The 18,711-nt window shown below is 28.6% G+C and overlaps 1 protein-coding gene across 1 annotated transcript; it reads right to left on the reverse strand.

Moving 5' to 3' along the window:
• Positions 1-1,863: 1,863 nt before the first annotated feature.
• LOC111031496 (probable serine/threonine-protein kinase DDB_G0282963) lies at positions 1,864-18,648 on the reverse strand. The gene is made up of 11 exons (XM_022311468.1): positions 18,359-18,648; positions 15,707-15,900; positions 15,498-15,643; positions 15,323-15,422; positions 15,069-15,154; positions 14,929-15,002; positions 13,861-13,928; positions 7,205-12,156; positions 5,868-5,909; positions 5,029-5,070; positions 1,864-2,289 (listed from the first exon to the last, which is right to left on the reverse strand). The coding sequence occupies exons 2-11, from the start codon at positions 15,896-15,898 to the stop codon at positions 2,190-2,192; spliced, it is 5,802 nt and encodes a 1,933-aa protein (XP_022167160.1). The 5' UTR covers positions 15,899-15,900; positions 18,359-18,648; the 3' UTR covers positions 1,864-2,189.
• Between the last annotated feature and the right edge of the window lie 63 nt (positions 18,649-18,711).

Below are 18,711 nucleotides of genomic sequence, written 5' to 3' on the forward strand. Positions count from 1 at the left end.
TATATTTTAAATAGGTAACACAAAAATAAAATTCAATTCCATCAATTGTTTCTGATTAAACCGAATCGCCGAACATTGTATTTTTTCAGTTACAATTTATCATTTTTTTAGTACATAATAAATCCAAATATTTAATATAGTCAATTGCAATATAAAATATTAAGGTGGATGGTCTGGAGTAGTGAACTCAACTACTAAATTAAAGTATGGTATATTATAAAAATATATAATTTATAGTACCTGTTTGCTGTGAGATTGCCATACCGTAAGTTACTATTTTTGATTTTTTTTGGTTGGGAGGAGTTAAACACAGGGTTTAAAGTGGGAAAAAATTCTAGGGGGGAACTAATGTCTCCATATGGTTCTAAGCGTTCCATATATAATTGTATGTATAATGTCTAATGCATAAAATCCTAATTTGTTAAAAGGGGCGCTTTTTAACCGCCGTCAGAGGTAGGGGGCGTCCCCTCCACTTTAACCCCTGGTTTAACAATTAATACTTTTAATAAAATACTATAAAATTATGTGTTTTCTGGACGACTGAACCTGTGTGACCCGTATATTAGCCCAAACAATTATAATTAATAATGGTTGTCAACATCCAAACGTTTGTATAGGTTTTTTTATTTGAGTGTCTGACACCTAAGTAGTTTTAGCACCCAATTAAGTCAGGTGCAAAGCCAAGATATTTTGACAATTTGATCATACATAGTAAAGGTTCTTTTAAGTAAATATATGATAAAATAAACGTTTGATGAAAATTTCAAGTACTTATGGTTGAAGGTTAAATGAATAACAAAATCGTTGTATGGGAATATTAAATTTACGGGTGAATATCAGATGTTTAAATTCAAACGCTCATAAAAAATTAATTTGACTTTCCGGCAAGCTTTAAATTTTGTTAAATGCAGGAAGACTTAAGAATTTTATTTATTTCAGTTCTTTAGTAAATCCTTTTCAATGTTTAGTGTTGTCAAATTATCAAAACGAGTTTGCTCCATTGAAGATCTCAGCCAGGTTTTTATTCTCCTCGTAGATGAAAAGGAACGCTCGCAAGTGGCCTTAGTAACAGGTAATATTAATGCAACTTTTAACAGTTTTCTTAAATTTGGTAGTTAAATATACATGGACAATTTTTTATGCATTTCAAACTTGAAACGATTTTCCTATTTTTGTTATTTTATTATTTTACCTCAGAAAGCATCAATTTTTTTTATTTGTACAAACAATTTATGAGGAATGTTTTACTAGTTTTTTCACAGAGTTCACATTTCTTATGGACAATAATTTTAAAAAACCTTAGAGTAGCAATATTTCGATATTTCATGGTGCATAGAAATTACTACTAATATGAACGTTTCTGAGAAAAAATTTCAGTTTTTCTTTGTTTTCCTGACGCTTATGATAGTTATTGGGAATTTTTTAATTTGTACCTCTCAATATGTCAAGTAGATTCACTTTCCTACCAGAAAATCGAAGCATTTTACTGTCCCAAAAGGCAATGGCAGGCACTGTAGTAAAATCAATACATTCATTGCTCAGCAGAATCTAAAATTTCAATCACAGAATTTATCAAGTATCAATTGAACTGATAAGTCACACACTACACAGTCATGTTGGTTACTAAATTTATAATTTGTAACGTTTTTGGAAAACAATTTGTGACAATGTTTGTTAAATTACAGTCCTTGGTGATACACACTCTCCATTCTATAACTTGGTTCTATAATGAATATGAATGTCATAATAGTTGGTTTATCAAGTTTTATTATTAGTATAATTAACCAGCAATTTTATTTTGTGAACCAACTACATTTTTACAAAAACAATTTCAAAATCACCCAATAAATCAAAATGTTAACATTTTTTTTTCCACAAAATTTATAATTAATTACATAAATAACCGTTTAATGAATCAACGGAATAATACAAAGTTTAAAGAAATATAATAAACCATGATTGACACAATGAGTTTAGCTACAATAAATTGCAGGTAATTAAAATAATTGCTTAAATAAGTTTAGCGCTTAATTATCTTAGAAGAAATAATTAAAAAAAAAAATATTCAAAGATATTTCTTATTCTAGTATCTTTTACAGTGAATATATTAAAAAAAAAACTATACTAGAGAAAAAAGTCAATTAGTAACAAAAAATTTAAATTAACATACACAATATACATAAAAATATTCATGGACATTTTTCATTTTTTTTTTTGTCTCTGACTCGTAGTACTCGAGGAGAAACAAATGTCTTTTTATCTTTTGGAACGGCTTGTTTTGCTGCATTTCTAAAAGAAAAATAAATGTATATTAAAATATAAAAAGTCATCATACTAAACAATTAAGGTTTAGGTACTTAATAAATATTTAAAGGAGCATAAAATTAACTTTTATTCATTTAAAATTCTATTCTAAGAAAAATGGTAGAACAATAACGTTTCTTCTACTCATGCTATACAATGAGTTTTGAGAAATTGAATTAAGACATGTGATGTCACTAGGTCGGGCTTTTTAAATTTTTGTTGTACATATGTGATGTGTTTTTATACACTGACGATGTTAGTGGGACCAGAATATGTCTTACGTGTTTAGTTTTGAAATATTTACAAGCCCTATAATAGTAATTTTCATTACGCACACCTCTGTAACTGCAGCAGTCACTTAAAACAAAACAACGTGGCACAACCGGCCATGGTCTCTTTTAGTATTTTTAATATTTAAAAAAAAACCTACAGTATGGAAACCTTAGTTTTAAACCCTAAAGATAAATCATTAATAAATTATAATTTTAAATTGTAAGAATATTAGAAAGTACTTATTCGTGTGTCTATATCGTGTGATATCTATAGTTTAAAAAGTTTTCCACAATTTTCAATTCGGGTTTCTTGAAGAAGTAACAGTTAGGTCAATAAGTTATTGATTTAGGGGTTACTATGAGTGTCAACACGAGTGTGGAACCTCCTACAGAAGTTTTTGCTTCTTTCTGTACTGTTTTTAGATGCAAATCAGTATGAAGGATATGATTGGAAATGTATGATGGGGAATTAGTTATTTTTCTTAAGGTAATATTTTGAAATTAGTGCATTTTTTCAGATTCGAGATATTTTAGCATTACCTTATAATTGGAGGCAGTAAGTCCATATTGGTTTTGCACATAAGTAGTTGAATATTAATGAATAGTGTTGTAAGCATACATAACCAGGGTGGAGATGAGTTTAGTTGCAGTCTTTTGAATTTAATATGGTGTGCCAAGGTAACTTAACAACCTAGTATCAATTTGAAATACTTTCCAGTCAAAGATGGTAGGATTTGGATATCATAGTTATACCAGGCATTGTGCTTGTTTATAAGTAAATGTAGCTTGAATTGGTTTTACTTTGTTGACTTTAATACAAATTTATGAAGTTATTTTAAATTATAAAAAAATATATATTAACATTTAGCATGAGTATCTAATACATACCAATTATTTTAATTGGAACTATTCATAAATATAGTTCAATTTTCATATCTTTGATTTATACTTTACATATAATTATAATAATTAGAGGGCGGAATTATATGAATTTAAAAATTGTCAAATATGATGCAAATATGCATACAAAAAATGGTTAAAAATGTAATTATAAGTATTTAATACTTACGATGCTACCCATGCATTTGTTGTCTTCGTCTTAAACACGTACGACATAGAACATTTTCGTTCATTAGTTTCAATAGTGTGCAGTTAGTTTTGATATTAGAGTGAATTGACCTATTATCAAAGTTTTAGATAAGAACATTGTTAATGCTTAAGCGTCGGAACATTTTTGGATACTTCAATTTTAAAGCGAGATACACACATTTTTGATTTGTGTTATTTTACATACTCATATCTTGATTGAATATGAAAATATCAAAGCTTCAGTAAAGATTATGTTCTTACCTAAAAGTTTGATCATACTTCACTCTAATATCAAAACTAGTGGCACACTGTTCAAACTAGGGAACAAAAATTTGCTATGTCGTAAGTTGGTAAACGTAGACAACAAACGCGTAGGTAGCATCCACTCAATAAAATATGCTTAAAAAATTAAAGACCATTTTCTACACCAATAATTGTAATAATAATAAACCAATAAACTACTAAATGTTTTATCAGAAACTAAAATACTCAAATAATTAAAATTGTAACAAACATTTAATAGATTAAAATATTTCATTCAGTATTATAAAATATGCAAAGAGAAAATAAGAATAAACTAGAATTTGCTGTAAATGCCTATTGAAAATCATTTAAAATATAAAATAACACAAAAAACTGACAGTTAATCTAACAATAAACTTTCAAATTAATAGTACTAAAATCACTTGCCATGAAAATATTTAAAATTAAAATAGAAAACAACTTTTAACATAGCAAAATATAAAAATGCAATACTTTATAAATAACAAAATTAAAAAAAAACAAATCTACTGTTTATGTTACATATTATTTTAAGTAATATGGAATATGGCTTGGACTCTAGGGAAACGACAAATTGACAATCAAAATTAAAAAACCCGCTGATGCATACGCATTTACATCTATCATGTAAAATATGATTATATTTGAACAAAATTCTGAAAAACAATGTCAACAACTTTTTCTACAGTAAAATTGATTGCTCATTAAATACACATGTTATATGCTTTTATGAACTAATATGCAATAATCCTCTACATATGCAAAATCAAATTTATTATTTGAATTTAGTGTGATAATGAACAGCAGACATTTAAAACCACCATCAACATGCAAATGCATATAATTTAATTTTGATAATAATGAATTAAGACGTAATGAACCAAAATTAATAATTTTAACATAAAAAATTAGAATCCATTAATAATAATAGTTATTAACACTTAAAATAATAAAGCTAACTATGTTTTTGGTACAACTGCATAATTTAACAAAATACATTTCTATTAAAAATAAAGGGATTAGTATTAAAACATTAGTTAAAAATGATTAATATTATCATCAAAAACATTTTTTTTTTTACCTTGTTTTCCTTTGAATGGGTGAAATTGACTTTTCTGCATTCCTGCAACATAAAAACAAATTTATAAAAGTATTGTTCAAACTGGTATTTTAGATTCTTTAGCTGAGTTTATATAACACTGTTATGTCGTCTTCGGTATAATATTTAATACATGTATTTCTGTGTACAACTTAGTGCTGTAATTTATCTAGGTATGATCAGAGAAACAGTGTTTTTAATAGCTACAACATATTTTAAGTTTAGCATTTTATAAGGTTGATTCGTAAATATTTTAGGTGTGTTTTTGCGGAGTTCACAAAGGAAACGGTTTGCAAACTGTTTACGGATACGTCAAATGAAGTTCATTCACCACCAACTCAAAAATGTATCATCAAGGATACTACTAGAAACACTAAGCTATTGAAAAATTGGCTAGTGATAAGTCAAACATTTTGGCAAACAGTAGATAATTTGCTTTCGGGGCTTCAGTGAAAATGCAACTATTGAAGCATTTAGGGTTTTATTTATTATTATTTCAGAATACTGAATACCTAGGCAGTGCAAGGGACCAAAGTTCTTTTTGAAACAATATCTGAACATAAAGAGATTGTTCTGTAACTCTGTATTTTTAATACATCAAATCGTAATAAAGATAATAGTCTGTTTTGTTAAATGATCAAGATAATCTTCAAGAAGCAATGCATCTGTGTGATATCTGGACTTATTTAATGTATCTTATATTCGTATTACAGCACTGTTAATACCCAAGTAACAGAACCATATGAATAAGTTTATTTTTTTCTTGACTTAGGTATATTGATTAAGTTTTTAGTTCTGCTTCTTATAAAAAATTGTTTTACCTTGTTTTTCTTTGTATGGGTGAAATTGACTGTTCAGCATTTCTGAAAAAACAAAAAATTATAAAAGTACGGTTTAATTTATTATTTTAGATTCTGAACAAAAAAAAGTATTGTAAATTGGTTTGACAGTGAGTTTTTTTCTGTTTCTGCGCATTGGAGGAAAACTATTGATTTATCTCCAACATTTAGCTTGGTTTATAGTAGTCAAGGTTGATAGGTTGGGAAATTGATGAAGTGAAATTTCTTTACGGTTATGAAAAAAAAACTAAACTATTATTTGCTAGTTATTACTATTGCAATCAGTGTTTTGATGGGCAAATATCTATTTTTACCATGTCTTGTGTATGTAAGTTTCACTTCAGCAGAAATATATTATACTTAACACGAATCTCTAAACAAAAGCCTATCAAAAATTAAATTTAATACACATGTAAAATAACAGTTTGTAGGTGATTTTATTATGTACCGGATTATCGTATATTCAAGTTACAGAAAGCCTTAGAAACCTACAGGGCCAAAATATCATTAAGCAGCAAGGATCAAACAATACTAGGATCCTAACATTATGTAAATTCTAATTCAGGATATATTTAATACCTTATTTATTTACCTCATAAAAATTGTATGGTATTTTAACTTCATCCCCCGTAGTAAATGTATTATTATTATTATGTACAACGTAAAATACACCTTAAACTTTAATCAAAAATAATAGTACTTTTTGTCAGTGGCGGTGTGAACGGGGTTAATTTGATGCAGTTGCGTCACAAAAAAAATAGGTGGATGGGTGTTGAAAGTTGACATTTGTAGTTGAGGAGAAGTTAGGAACTTATTTTAAAATCATCAATTAAATAAACAGTTTTAATATTTACATAAGCAATAGTGAACACGACAATAGATGCTAAAGATGCTATAAAACTACATCGGACTAAGTTATAGCTCTTAATATTAAATATAGTTAAAAATATAATTAAATATCTCTATATAATATATGTATTATAATAAATATACACATGTATTATATACCTATATACCAATTGAAAACAATTAAATATTACTGCATTTATTTTTAGTATCTTATCTTTGTTTAATATTTTGGTATTGGTATAAAACATAAGTGGGTTGGCGTTGAACATTTTATACTGCGTTATTGAAAAAATAATTTCATGCCGCCACTGCCTTTTGTACACAATATTATGTATAGTTAAATATTGGATTTTTTTACTACTTTAATTTTTGGACTTTAACTTCATCAAACTTTTAGGTAGAATACCACTAACAAAAACTATGTACAACAATTGTTTTTTAATCCTATTGTGAGATAATTGTTCACTTACTTGTTGTTTTTCACTTTGCTATCAGCAATAGGCTCTGTAGGATCAGACTTTTTACTTTCACTTTCAGCTCCTCTGAGAGTTCCTCGTCTAATTTTTTTACTGGTAGATGGAGCAGGGTCAAAAGAACAATTATCAGAATTCAGTTGACGTTTTTTGGTTTGAGATTTTTCATTTGACTTTTTTGTTTCTTTTTTACTAACTATTGTAGTTTCAGGAAAAGAATTATCAGAAGCTTGTTTTACAGATGATTTGGACATATTTCGGGTACGTATATTTGGAGAGTTTGAAGCACGAGACACTGTATTTGCAACTTTGGATGAAATATCACATTTTTTGCCTTTAGTTTTAGACTGAGATACAGGTGATGTATCAGCTGCACGTTTGCGACTTTGTGTTTTTGGCGGCTGCAGTGAAACATCTGAAGTTTTACTTTTTTCTCTAAGATTACGTTTAGTTGATAATGAAGATAAATTATTATCAACAATCATATCTTTTTTCTTAGTATTTTCTTTGGAAGATTTAGGTAGACGATGAATTGATTGAGGTTTTTGAGTATTTTTTTCGGTGTCTGTTGAAAATTCATCTTCTGAAGAACCTTTAGAATTTGATTTAATTGGTTTAGAAGGTAAGGGACGATTAAGTTGAGAATTCTTTTTTGGTTTTAAACTCGCAGACTTATTTGTAGTTTCAGGTACAGAATTATCAGGAACTAAATTATTAACTACTGAATTTTGTCTAGTTAGGATACAACTCTGCTTCTTTGGAGAGTTTGAAGACCCAGAAACAGGGTTTGCTACTACTTTGGATGAAATATTCTTTTTTTTGTCCTTATTGTTTTGAGTTAAAGGCGATGTATTGGCTGCACGTTTGCGACTTGATGTTCTTGATTGCATTGAAACATCAGATATTTTTAATTTTTCTCTTTGACTTCGTCTGGTTGGTAATGAGTTTAAATTATTATCAACATCAACATTTTTCTTTAAAATTTTTTCTTTGATTGATTTCGATTTTGATGGATGATTAATTGGTTGTAGTTTAAGAGTAGTCTCTTCAGTTTCACTTAATGATTCATACTCTGAAGTATCTTCTGTACTTGTTTTAATTGGTTTAGAAGGTAAGATACGTTTTGACCGAGAATTCAAATTTGTTCTTAAGTTTGTGGATTTCTTTGTTTTAACAGTTTTTGAAATTTTAGTAGATTTTGATTTAATTAGGTTCTTATTTTTTTTATCGAACTTCAATATACCGGATTCAGATAGAGCATTAGTGTTAGTACTATATTTCTTAGAAGATGAGGTATTTCTTTTTGATTTTTCTGTTTTTTTTACTTTATCAGTATTTAATGCATTTTTCATGTTTTTAATAGATGAAGGAGTAATAAGTTTTCTTCTACGCAATTCTCTTTCAAATGTTTGTATTTCATTTATAGAATTTGAAGAAGACCCGTCATCATCAATACTTGATAGTAAATCTTCTTTAGTAAATAGTCCTTTATCATGTTCTTTTTTATTTTTTGACACACTTTTATTCACACTCATTGATGGTAATGGTGACTTAGGACTATTTTTCTTATCTTTTGTTAGTTTTTTAGTTTGGCTACATGGATATGTGTCTTCTTCTGAATCAGTTTTTAAGACAGGAACTATTGTTTTATTATTCATTGAACTGTTAGTGTTTGCTTGAACAGATTTATTGTTTGTTTTATCAGCAGTTTTGTTATTCATGGAATTATTTTTTCTTGGTAATATTCCATCACTATCGGTAGTTTCAGCTGAACTACTATCATCATCAATGAGAATGGTCGGCAATTTATTAGATCGACTAGACCTTCTAACAGCACTAATATGATCAGATCTATTTCTCATAGATTTTTTAAGCCGACTAGACTCATATGAAGTATTGTTAGACATTCTTGATGACTTCCTTAACCGCTGTGTAGAATTATTATTTTTAATTTCTGATGTATTCTTCTTAATTGAGTCTTTTGTTGGTATTGGAGTTAATACTTGAGACGATTTTGGTTTCTTAACAAACAATTTTTTTTTACGGATACTTGTGCGGTCAATATTTACATTAATATTAACAGAAGCTTTTTTAACAGATTCATTAAATTCTTTCATCATTTGAGACCATTCTTTTTGACTAGCAAATGGTGTAACTGAACGAGAACGACTTTTATCTCTTGATCTATCATTATTCTCAGCAGGATTATTTCTTGTGGTTTCATTTGGCTGTAAACTCGCAGTAGAATTAAGAGCTGTTTTTGAACTTTTAGAGTTATTCCAAGGTGTAGATTCATAGCGAGGTTTACCAATAGATGTATTCAATGAACGATGTAAATTCTTTTTTGTTGTATCTTTTTCATTGTTATCATCATCACTAGACGAGGATAAACATAATTCTGCAATCCTTTTAGTTGAATCAATTTTACGATGCTTGTGTTCAACGGATTTATTTAATGGTGATCTCACAGATTTTTTTAATTCTTTAGAATTATTTGCACCAAGAGCAGTTCTTAATTGATCCCAATCTATCAATTTTTTTTTAGTTGATTTTGGAGAAATATTCTTTACAGAAAGGTTAACTGGGGGTGTGGGTATGTTTGAGGCCTCGCTATTCACATTTATATTCTGCACAGAATTTGTTTCATCAACTGTTGTTCTGGCTGGCAATTCAGAAGAATTCAAATAGTCAACATCTGTTAAAGATTTGTTACAAACATTATCTTTTGCTGGGGATTTTGGTTTAGATATAATTTCTGTGGATTCAACTACTGTTGATGTATTTAATGAATTGTTTGATAGATTATCACTTATTTTTAAAGCAATATTTTCAGTATCTGTTACTTCAAGTTCCAAATTTGATGTTAATGTTTTCTGTTTATTTAAATCTAATGTTGAATCTACAAGAATAATTTCATTTTCATTACAATTAGAGCTTGCATCATTTTCACTGTGCATTTTGTCAAGTTGCACCTCAATAGCTTCCATGAGGCTTTTGTTCACGGGTTCAGCTGGTAAAGCACCGTCTTCACTCAATGTCTTATTACAATCATCCAGATTAACTTTTTTAAATTCATTAACTCCTAATGAATTTTGTGGATCATCTCCGACCATTAATACATAACTTTCATCCAGACTTTCTTGATGTTGCGAATGAGTGGTTTCGTGTTCATCAATACTTGCATTGAACATTTCAGCTATACTCTGAACTACTATTGAAGGAGTTTCACCATTAAGGGTTTGTTCAAAGACTTTTGAAATAGAATTTTGTTTGTCAATTTGATCTGAATTAAGATCTGTAGATTTATTGACAGGTTCTACGACATCATTTTTTGATGGTTGGACTTCATGGGTACATACATCATCATTGACATATTCAGAATCATTTTGTTTTTGATTAAGTTCTTCTTCTATTGGTTTATTTTTCTCAGATAATTCAGTAATATTATTTGGTGATTCAACATCATCAGAACATATTTCTTCATCTACAGTTTTATCATGACAATTAGAATTATCTTTTAGGGTTTCATCAATATTATCTTGATGTGTTGATGTAATATTTACATCATGATCTATTGCGAGATCTTCAACATTATCAGACTTTGTTAGAAATTCATTTGTAGATGTTGTACAGTCTTCTGTAATGGGTGAAGAAATGTCAAGTTTCGAATTTGTGTCACACTGACTATCAATTATTTCAGTAGAACTCAAATCTTCTTCACTATCAATGAAGGCTGAATCCCTATCAATTACTGTAATAGAACTCGAGTGGGTTTTAGGAAGAATGAATGGTGAAGCAAAACTAAATTCGCTTTCTGAAACACCTTCGGAAAAAACATTATCTGGTATTTTATCTGTGTCTGTAATATTAAATGAATTTGTTTTGGGACTTGTAACAATTTCAACACTTTTTACTGGGCTTCCTTTAATTTCTTGAGCTAAAGTTTCATTTTCAATACTACAAGTAGTTTTAAGAGAATCTTCGGCTTCAAAAATATCTTCCAAATTTATTCGTCTAGCTGAAGAAACTGATTCTTGTAATATATTTGCATTATTTTGAGAATCATCATTAGGTGAAGTTTCTGTATGTTTTGATCCATTTATACTCAGCAAATCAGATGCTCGGATACTATGCTTGGGAGATTCATTGGAACGCTTTTCAATGGAATTTACAAGACTCATTACTTTGTTACCTCTTGATCCTCGTTTCGATGACTTACTTATACTATTATCTAAAATTGGTGAATTAATTAAAGATGAAACACTTATGTCTAACGGTTGTACACCATCTAAATCATCATCATATTCTTCAACATCAAATTGCGCAGAATTTGTAGTACTTTGATTCAAATCAATCGCATTATTTTCATCATCAGTAACAATAAAATTAAATCCTGGATTTAATCGGGTCTTTGTACTTTTAATCTTACTATCTGTTTTTGGTAAACGAGCAAACTGAACCATACGACAACTTGATTTTGATCGATTCGGTTTAGTTGTTTTAGAACACTTCAAAATAGAACGTCTTGGAGTAGGTGTAGTATTTTCTTCAATTATTATAGGTCTATTATCAACAGAGTATGTATCTCTTCTAGAAGTGCCTGGTTCAGAAACTGATAATTGATTTATTTCATTTTTATTAGATTGTGAAGTATCATCATCTTTATCGTTTAACTCTGTTTGGTTAACAACAGGAAAATTGTTATCAGCTAAATCAGTAGTATTTATATCAACAGAATCTTCATTATTCAATGCAAGACAAGGTGGTTCGGGGGAATCAAATTCTATGTCTTCATCTTTATAATGATAACTAGAATGTAAGTCAGGAGTAGAATCTCTTTTTAACCGTTCAGTAGATAATCTGTTATGAGCTCCAATTGAAGATGAATTGTCTGATGTGTTAGTAACAATCCAGGATTTTCTTTGAGTGGTTTTATAATTGCCTAGAAGCTAAAACAAAATTATACACAAAATTAGAATATTACTGTCAATACAATACATAGAATCAATATTTTCTTTATGCATCAAAATGCCATCATATTCATTTAATTTAAATTTAAAAGTAATAATACATCTTTCTAAAAATAAAGGCAGATTCAATCTAATTTAAAATAAAAAGTAATGTCTAAATCAAAAGCAATCAAGACATTTATTAGCATTGGTCAAAATATTCATGACTTAGATAAGCGATTAAAGATATCAAATAATAAATTGTGATAAGAAATCCATAATCGCTTCTTTCTAGACTTTGATAGACATAGTGCTGTTGCTACAATGATACAATTCTATACTAATAAAAACAAGTATTTATTTACTCATTTAAATTTTAAGCATGATCCTTGATCATATTTGAACATTGGACATTATATAATAACATAAATAAGATGCATATTTATTTGTTAAAAAATAAAATATATCTTATAAAATCAAGCAGCAGTTTTGGTTTAATCAATTGGTACCACTGTTATTGATAATCTTCAACTCTGTCAATCCTATACCTTATACTAGAAAGTCTTAATAAAAATGACTAAGATTTTCTACCTTATACTACTAAACAATGAGTGTATGGAAAGCATAACATACAGAGGGCTTTTTGATTACTCGTATGAATGGTAGTGGAAGGTAAAATATATAGATTATTGTATTAGAGATAGCTATACCACTGCGAGATGTAGTTATGGCACCCGTAATGCTATTGTTATACACTGTTCTTGTCTAGTAGTATAAGGTGCATTCTTACAAATCAATACATATTAAACCCTATATTTAGGATATATTTTTTGTGTATAGATATAAACATATAGTCTATAATCTATATCGATAAAATCCAATGAAGTTTTATTAGAGTGATTGCCTTTAAACTAAATTTATGAGGTCTACCAATTGCCAAAGTCAATTGTAAAATAACAACCCTAGGAAGAAGGCAGGTGACATTGAGTATTTATTTTTATATAAGCTATTAAATGCTACTGTCAACTGTCCTGAGCTCTTGAGTCTTATTGGCCTTAGAGCACCCTCAGTTAATACTAGAAAGTAGAAATAATTCCCCATATTATATTGAACTGGGTAACCGATGGTCTCATCAGTAGAATTCTACATTATTGTAACAATAATAGTAAGTTGAAAAACTGTTGCTTTTTTTAGTTTATCCTATTATGTTACTTGAAAATTTGTATTAGCCTCTTACTTATTCATATTATGTAATTTCCAATTTATATACTGTCCCTGTGGACGTTACTTTCAAAAAAAAAAATTAATATTACGACTATAATCTACCATGATATGTCATAAATAAATAAAATTATATTTGTCCACAGACCACAAATTATAAGTTTTTAATTATTTCCGTGGACTAAGATAAAATTAATTGATATACATTCAAGTATGCTTGCTTTAATCTAATTAGTAATAATATTCAGATACATAAAACATGTAGGAAAAACATGAAAATAATTATTGATTAATTAACTAATCAACATTAACATATTTTGTTTTATGTTGAGTATACTATTATGAATATTTTTTAATTGATTTGGTAATATCTATAGCAAAAAAACATTAGATAGTAAGTTGATCAATTGTTTTTCAGTTATTTGAAATATTATTTTAAAATTAGAAATAATTTAATAAGTACTAATTTTTGTTTACTCTTACCGGAATGTTTCGGACAGGAGTCATTGAATATGATTTCATAAATTTAGATCCTGATTGAGCAGTTGTTGCTGAAAAATATAAATAGTATCAATAATACTTAATAGATGAGTATATGGGTAGTAATAGTATTGCAAAATGTATAGCAACCAGCTAAATCAACATTTGTTAAATTTTTCAGGGTTGTTTTCAAACTCTTTAATAAATAAATCAACAAAAAATATTAAAGTTGATTTTTTTGTTTTTACTCAAGCTGTAGAGAAAATTATACATGGTTTCCATGATAATTGGAAACACTCAATATCTCAGCTAGTGTTCTTCAATTTTAGTGTTATTTTGTTTACAGACATTAAAGAAATTCATGGTAATACTATTTTGCATTTTTTAAAAATATATATTATAAATTAGTTTTGTGAAAGCGCACAGCTTGTTATTTTTATAATTTAAATTAAATCTGTTGTACAGCATAACAGTTACAAGCTCTATAGATATCAGTACTCTACCTCTCCTTTACTCACACTAGCTATTTTCATGTAATTCTTTATTGTGTCTATTTAGCTTTTCATCATTTATTTCTATAGCCTTCACTGTTTATAAGTCACCTCTCATCATCCCCTTGTCACACCAAATATCAGAAGCTTTTTTAGAAGAAAATTTTTTTTCTCTTAACATCAACTATACTACTTCTCCATCATAAATCTTTTTCAAATCAAACACAAATAGACCAAAAACAATTTCTTATCTTTTTTCGTGCTTACCACAATCATTTAGTCAAACATTAATTCCATAGACATATTTTCTGACATAAACCCAAACGGATTCATATAAATTGTAGTCTCCTAATTTTCTTTTCACACATTACTACAGTGTAAATATAAAAAGTTAACTTGTGACAATTAAGGTTATGATCATTATTATGTTTGATAACAGGACTAAATTTATTCTAATATAATATTTTAAATGAAAAAACTGTAATAGGTAATAATGCAAAACACAAACATATTTTATGCCTGACAAAACCAAGTAATGCGTATTAGTACCTATAATTATAAAATATAAAAAGGAACATACTTGATTTTTGATTCATGAAGTTATTCTGCACTTCATCAAATGAAGATTTAGACATATTTTCTGTGGTGACAATTCTATGGATTATAAATAAGTAAAATTTTTATTAATTTTAGTAGCTTAAAAAAAATTTAAATACTTACATTGGTGTTTTATTTAAGGTTAATATTGTTTTTGAGGGAGTTTTCATGCTGCTGGAAGTGGAAGTTGAAAATATTTTGTTGTTGTCCTTAATATGTAATTTAAATAAATTAATAATTAATACACAGAAAATTATCGTTTACAATAAATTGGACACTAAATACTTAAGTAAAAAATTATAAAAATAAACTATTTAATAAATCAGGTAAATAAATTCCGGGGTTCCATAAACAATCACTTATAATAATTTAAGTACCTGGGGGGTATTGACTTGGTTTGAAAAACTATCTGTTGATCTTGGTGATAAGTGACCACTTCTTATTCCAGACTTTTTACAGGATAAATTATTTAATTCCCTAAAGTAAAATAATATAATAATATTTATTTATTTTTTAATATAATCATATAAAAATTATTTAATGGAAACTTACTCATGTGGCTTTTTAGGATATTCCCAAACAAATTTTCTTCCACAAATTTCAATTTCATCCGAATCCTTCAACGGAAAATTACTCCTGCCAACCTTCTTCCCATTGACTTTGGTTGAACCAGCAACACTTTTGTCACGGACATATGCCTAGAAAGTATGAAACTAAAATTAATAATAATTGCTCATAAAATCATAAAAAGTCCACTTTACTTTATTGTCAACACATAGTATGATACATTGTTGAGCTGACACTTTTTCTAAAAGAATCCTTATATCACAATTATTATCACGACCAAAAGTACACTCCTTTTTTGTAACTGGAAAACGTCCACAAATTGATCCACCAACTTTTTTAACCAATATAAAACCATAGTAGGTTGGTATTGATTTTCGGTTATCCATGTCTAAAAAAATAAAGCAAATTGAATTGAATTATAAAAAGTCAAGTCAATATAACCTGACATACCTACTTCTACCTATACAATTAATATCATTGATGTAGATAATGTAAAAATAATATTGATAGAGATTTATAAGTAGATATCTTCTGTGCTTGATTTTATTCTTATTGAGTATGTACCAAAACATGGGACATTGGACTGTAGTAACCTAACTCAAACTAAGAGCAGATCTGTATTTTGACACCAATTAATTTTTGTGTGCAGATAGTCAGATACGCCAAACCAAAATGAATATTAAATTTAAAAAATGTCTTGTAACTGACCTAACCTACCTTTTAATTATTAAAACCAGGACTCAAAACTTCCAGCATTTCCATAAATTTTGATTGTACTTAGTAGTACATTAAAAGTTAGTGATATAAGGTAGGTATAAATAAGTAACAGGAATCCAATTCCAAAGGCTATTAGGTCATAATATGGAGGTATATTACCTAGAGTTTTCACTTTTATATGCTATATTATAACTATTAAAAAAATGTATTAATAAAAAGGGGTAGTGTTTATAAGAGTTTGAAAATCCCTGATCTATGCTATTAATCTATTAATGGGGAATACAATTATGAAATAAGTATACTGTATGCCTTGAGTTCATTGGTAGGTGGCAAGTGTTGCAATAAGTTCACATTTTAACACTTTTAAGTAAAAATAAGAATGGACCCTCAACATAAATACACCTTGACGATCACCACTTTGCAACAATGTGTTTCGTTGCTCATCACTTGCCAAGAGATTTATTATCTTAAGATAAAATATCCTGGTAATATCTCCTAATTCAAGATATGTTTTAATTGTATGCAACTCCAAGTTACTTTTAATACATAGGTAGGTCATTATTTTGTGACTTGTGAGCGTAAAATTTAATATTTTTTCAAGCCATATTATTTCATCATTTTTAAGTGCACTAAGTCTTGGGCCCAGATTTAAAACTGATCTGGATGTTTGCTAACAACAAATTACACTTGCTGGTGAGGCGAGACCAAATGTTAACTCACTATAATTGATTATTTAAAAAATAATCAACATTGGCTTGTTCTAAATCAAATTACCTATTATTACATCATTATACATAGCATACGAATAAATAAATAAATTGGTTATTTTGTTTGTTTTCATATTGAAACTGGACCACAGTCCACGACCTGGCAGTTTTAACCGTGTGAGAAGAATCACAACCATCAATGTCGATATACATTTTATAATAATAAATTATGAATGATAAACACAACTCCCTCAATTAATATAATAATAATAATGTAATGTAGTATAGGTACCTAGTATCAGTGTTTGGAAAGAACGCCTTCTATGAACACACATCACATGTTCATGTTTAGCGAATGATACTCGAACGTCACTCGTTTTTTCAAAATTAATGTGTATAACGTTTAAGAGAACGTAGTACCCACTATGTTGTCTCTGTATTACACACGTATGATATAACAAATGTACGTTCACCATATTCAATAGTGTGCTATTATATTTTTATATTAGAGTGTATTAACCTATTATAAAATTTAAAAGTAAGATGATTATCTACAGCCCCACATAGCCGTTTTCTTGATATTATTATTGTTAAGTTAGTTACGATCATTTAAAAATGTACAGTTTCAAAAAGGTTATAATTTAGGGACTTAAAAATAATATCAATATAAGCCTAGATGGGATTCTAGATAATAATCTTACCTTTAAATTTTATAAGAGATCAATACACTCGTAATATAAAAAATAACAGCACACTATTGAATCTGGAAACAAAAATATGTTATATAGTACATGCGTCATACAAAGACATTGCATGTGGGTACGGCGTTCTCTAAGCTGCTCAATTAATTTGCCATTTAATAAATATATATTTAAAATATAATGATTGAAATTTTCTTATTATAATTCCTGTTATAAACAAATTAAATTAACGCCTTGGCAAAAGCATTCATTTGAAATAAAACACTAACGCAAGAGTTTTTTTTTTAAGGACTGAACGTGAACAAATTAATTTTAAGAGTGAACGTTCCGAACACTGCCTAGTATACTTGTACGCAATAATTTTGACTTCAATTACAATTGTGAATCTTAACTTGGGCGTTTATGTTCGAATTTTAAATCATGATTAATTGTACACATAGATATTATATAAATGTTTAAAGTAATTATTTTTAAATCTAAATTTCATTAGTTACCTAAAAGTTGTATTTTATTTTATTGTTATGTACTTAAATGTACATCATAAGTTATTCTACGTATACTCCATTGCCCTCGGGCGTTCATAATTAAAAAACAAATAATCATAGTAGAAGTAATTGCAGTCAACGATAGTCTTGCGACCGGTACATCCTTTCGATCGAGGACGGATGTAAACGTCAACGGACAAAAATGATCTACACACTACCTACATAGATACACTTACTATTATTTTATGCGACCGGCGCGAAGTGTGACGGAACTTGGAGTCTCACCACGGTCGGGCGTTCGGGAAAAATCCACCGACTACGGACAATAACAAACAAACAAACAAACAAAAAAATGAACCACTGCACGAGGTTCAAAACTTTATGAACGACATGGTATAACGATCACGGAATCTGGATGAGCGAGACGATCAGGGAACGCGAATAGCTGGTCACCTACGGAAGGCGCGCTAGCACAACAATGGAGAACACGACGGTTTGGGCGCCAACTTGCGACGGTTACACGCGTATGGCACGGCGGCCGTTTGGGATACCCCTCAGTCAGTGTTAGCAGTTCGCAGTGTTTGTACTC

The sequence above is a fragment of the Myzus persicae genome, unplaced genomic scaffold (genome assembly GCF_001856785.1).
Source record: "Myzus persicae strain clone G006 unplaced genomic scaffold, MPER_G0061.0, whole genome shotgun sequence".
Taxonomy (NCBI): Eukaryota; Metazoa; Arthropoda; class Insecta; order Hemiptera; family Aphididae; genus Myzus; species Myzus persicae.

Coding starts and splice junctions, on each gene's coding strand:
- LOC111031496 (XM_022311468.1), bottom strand. CDS start 15,898: ATGGATAACCGAAAATCAATACCAACCTACTATGGTTTTATATTGGTT. Junction 13,929..14,928: donor CTTCATGAATCAAAAATCAA/GTATGTTCCTTT, acceptor TATATTTTTCAG/CAACAACTGCTCAATCAGGA. Junction 5,071..5,867: donor CCCATACAAAGAAAAACAAG/GTAAAACAATTT, acceptor TTTATGTTGCAG/GAATGCAGAAAAGTCAATTT.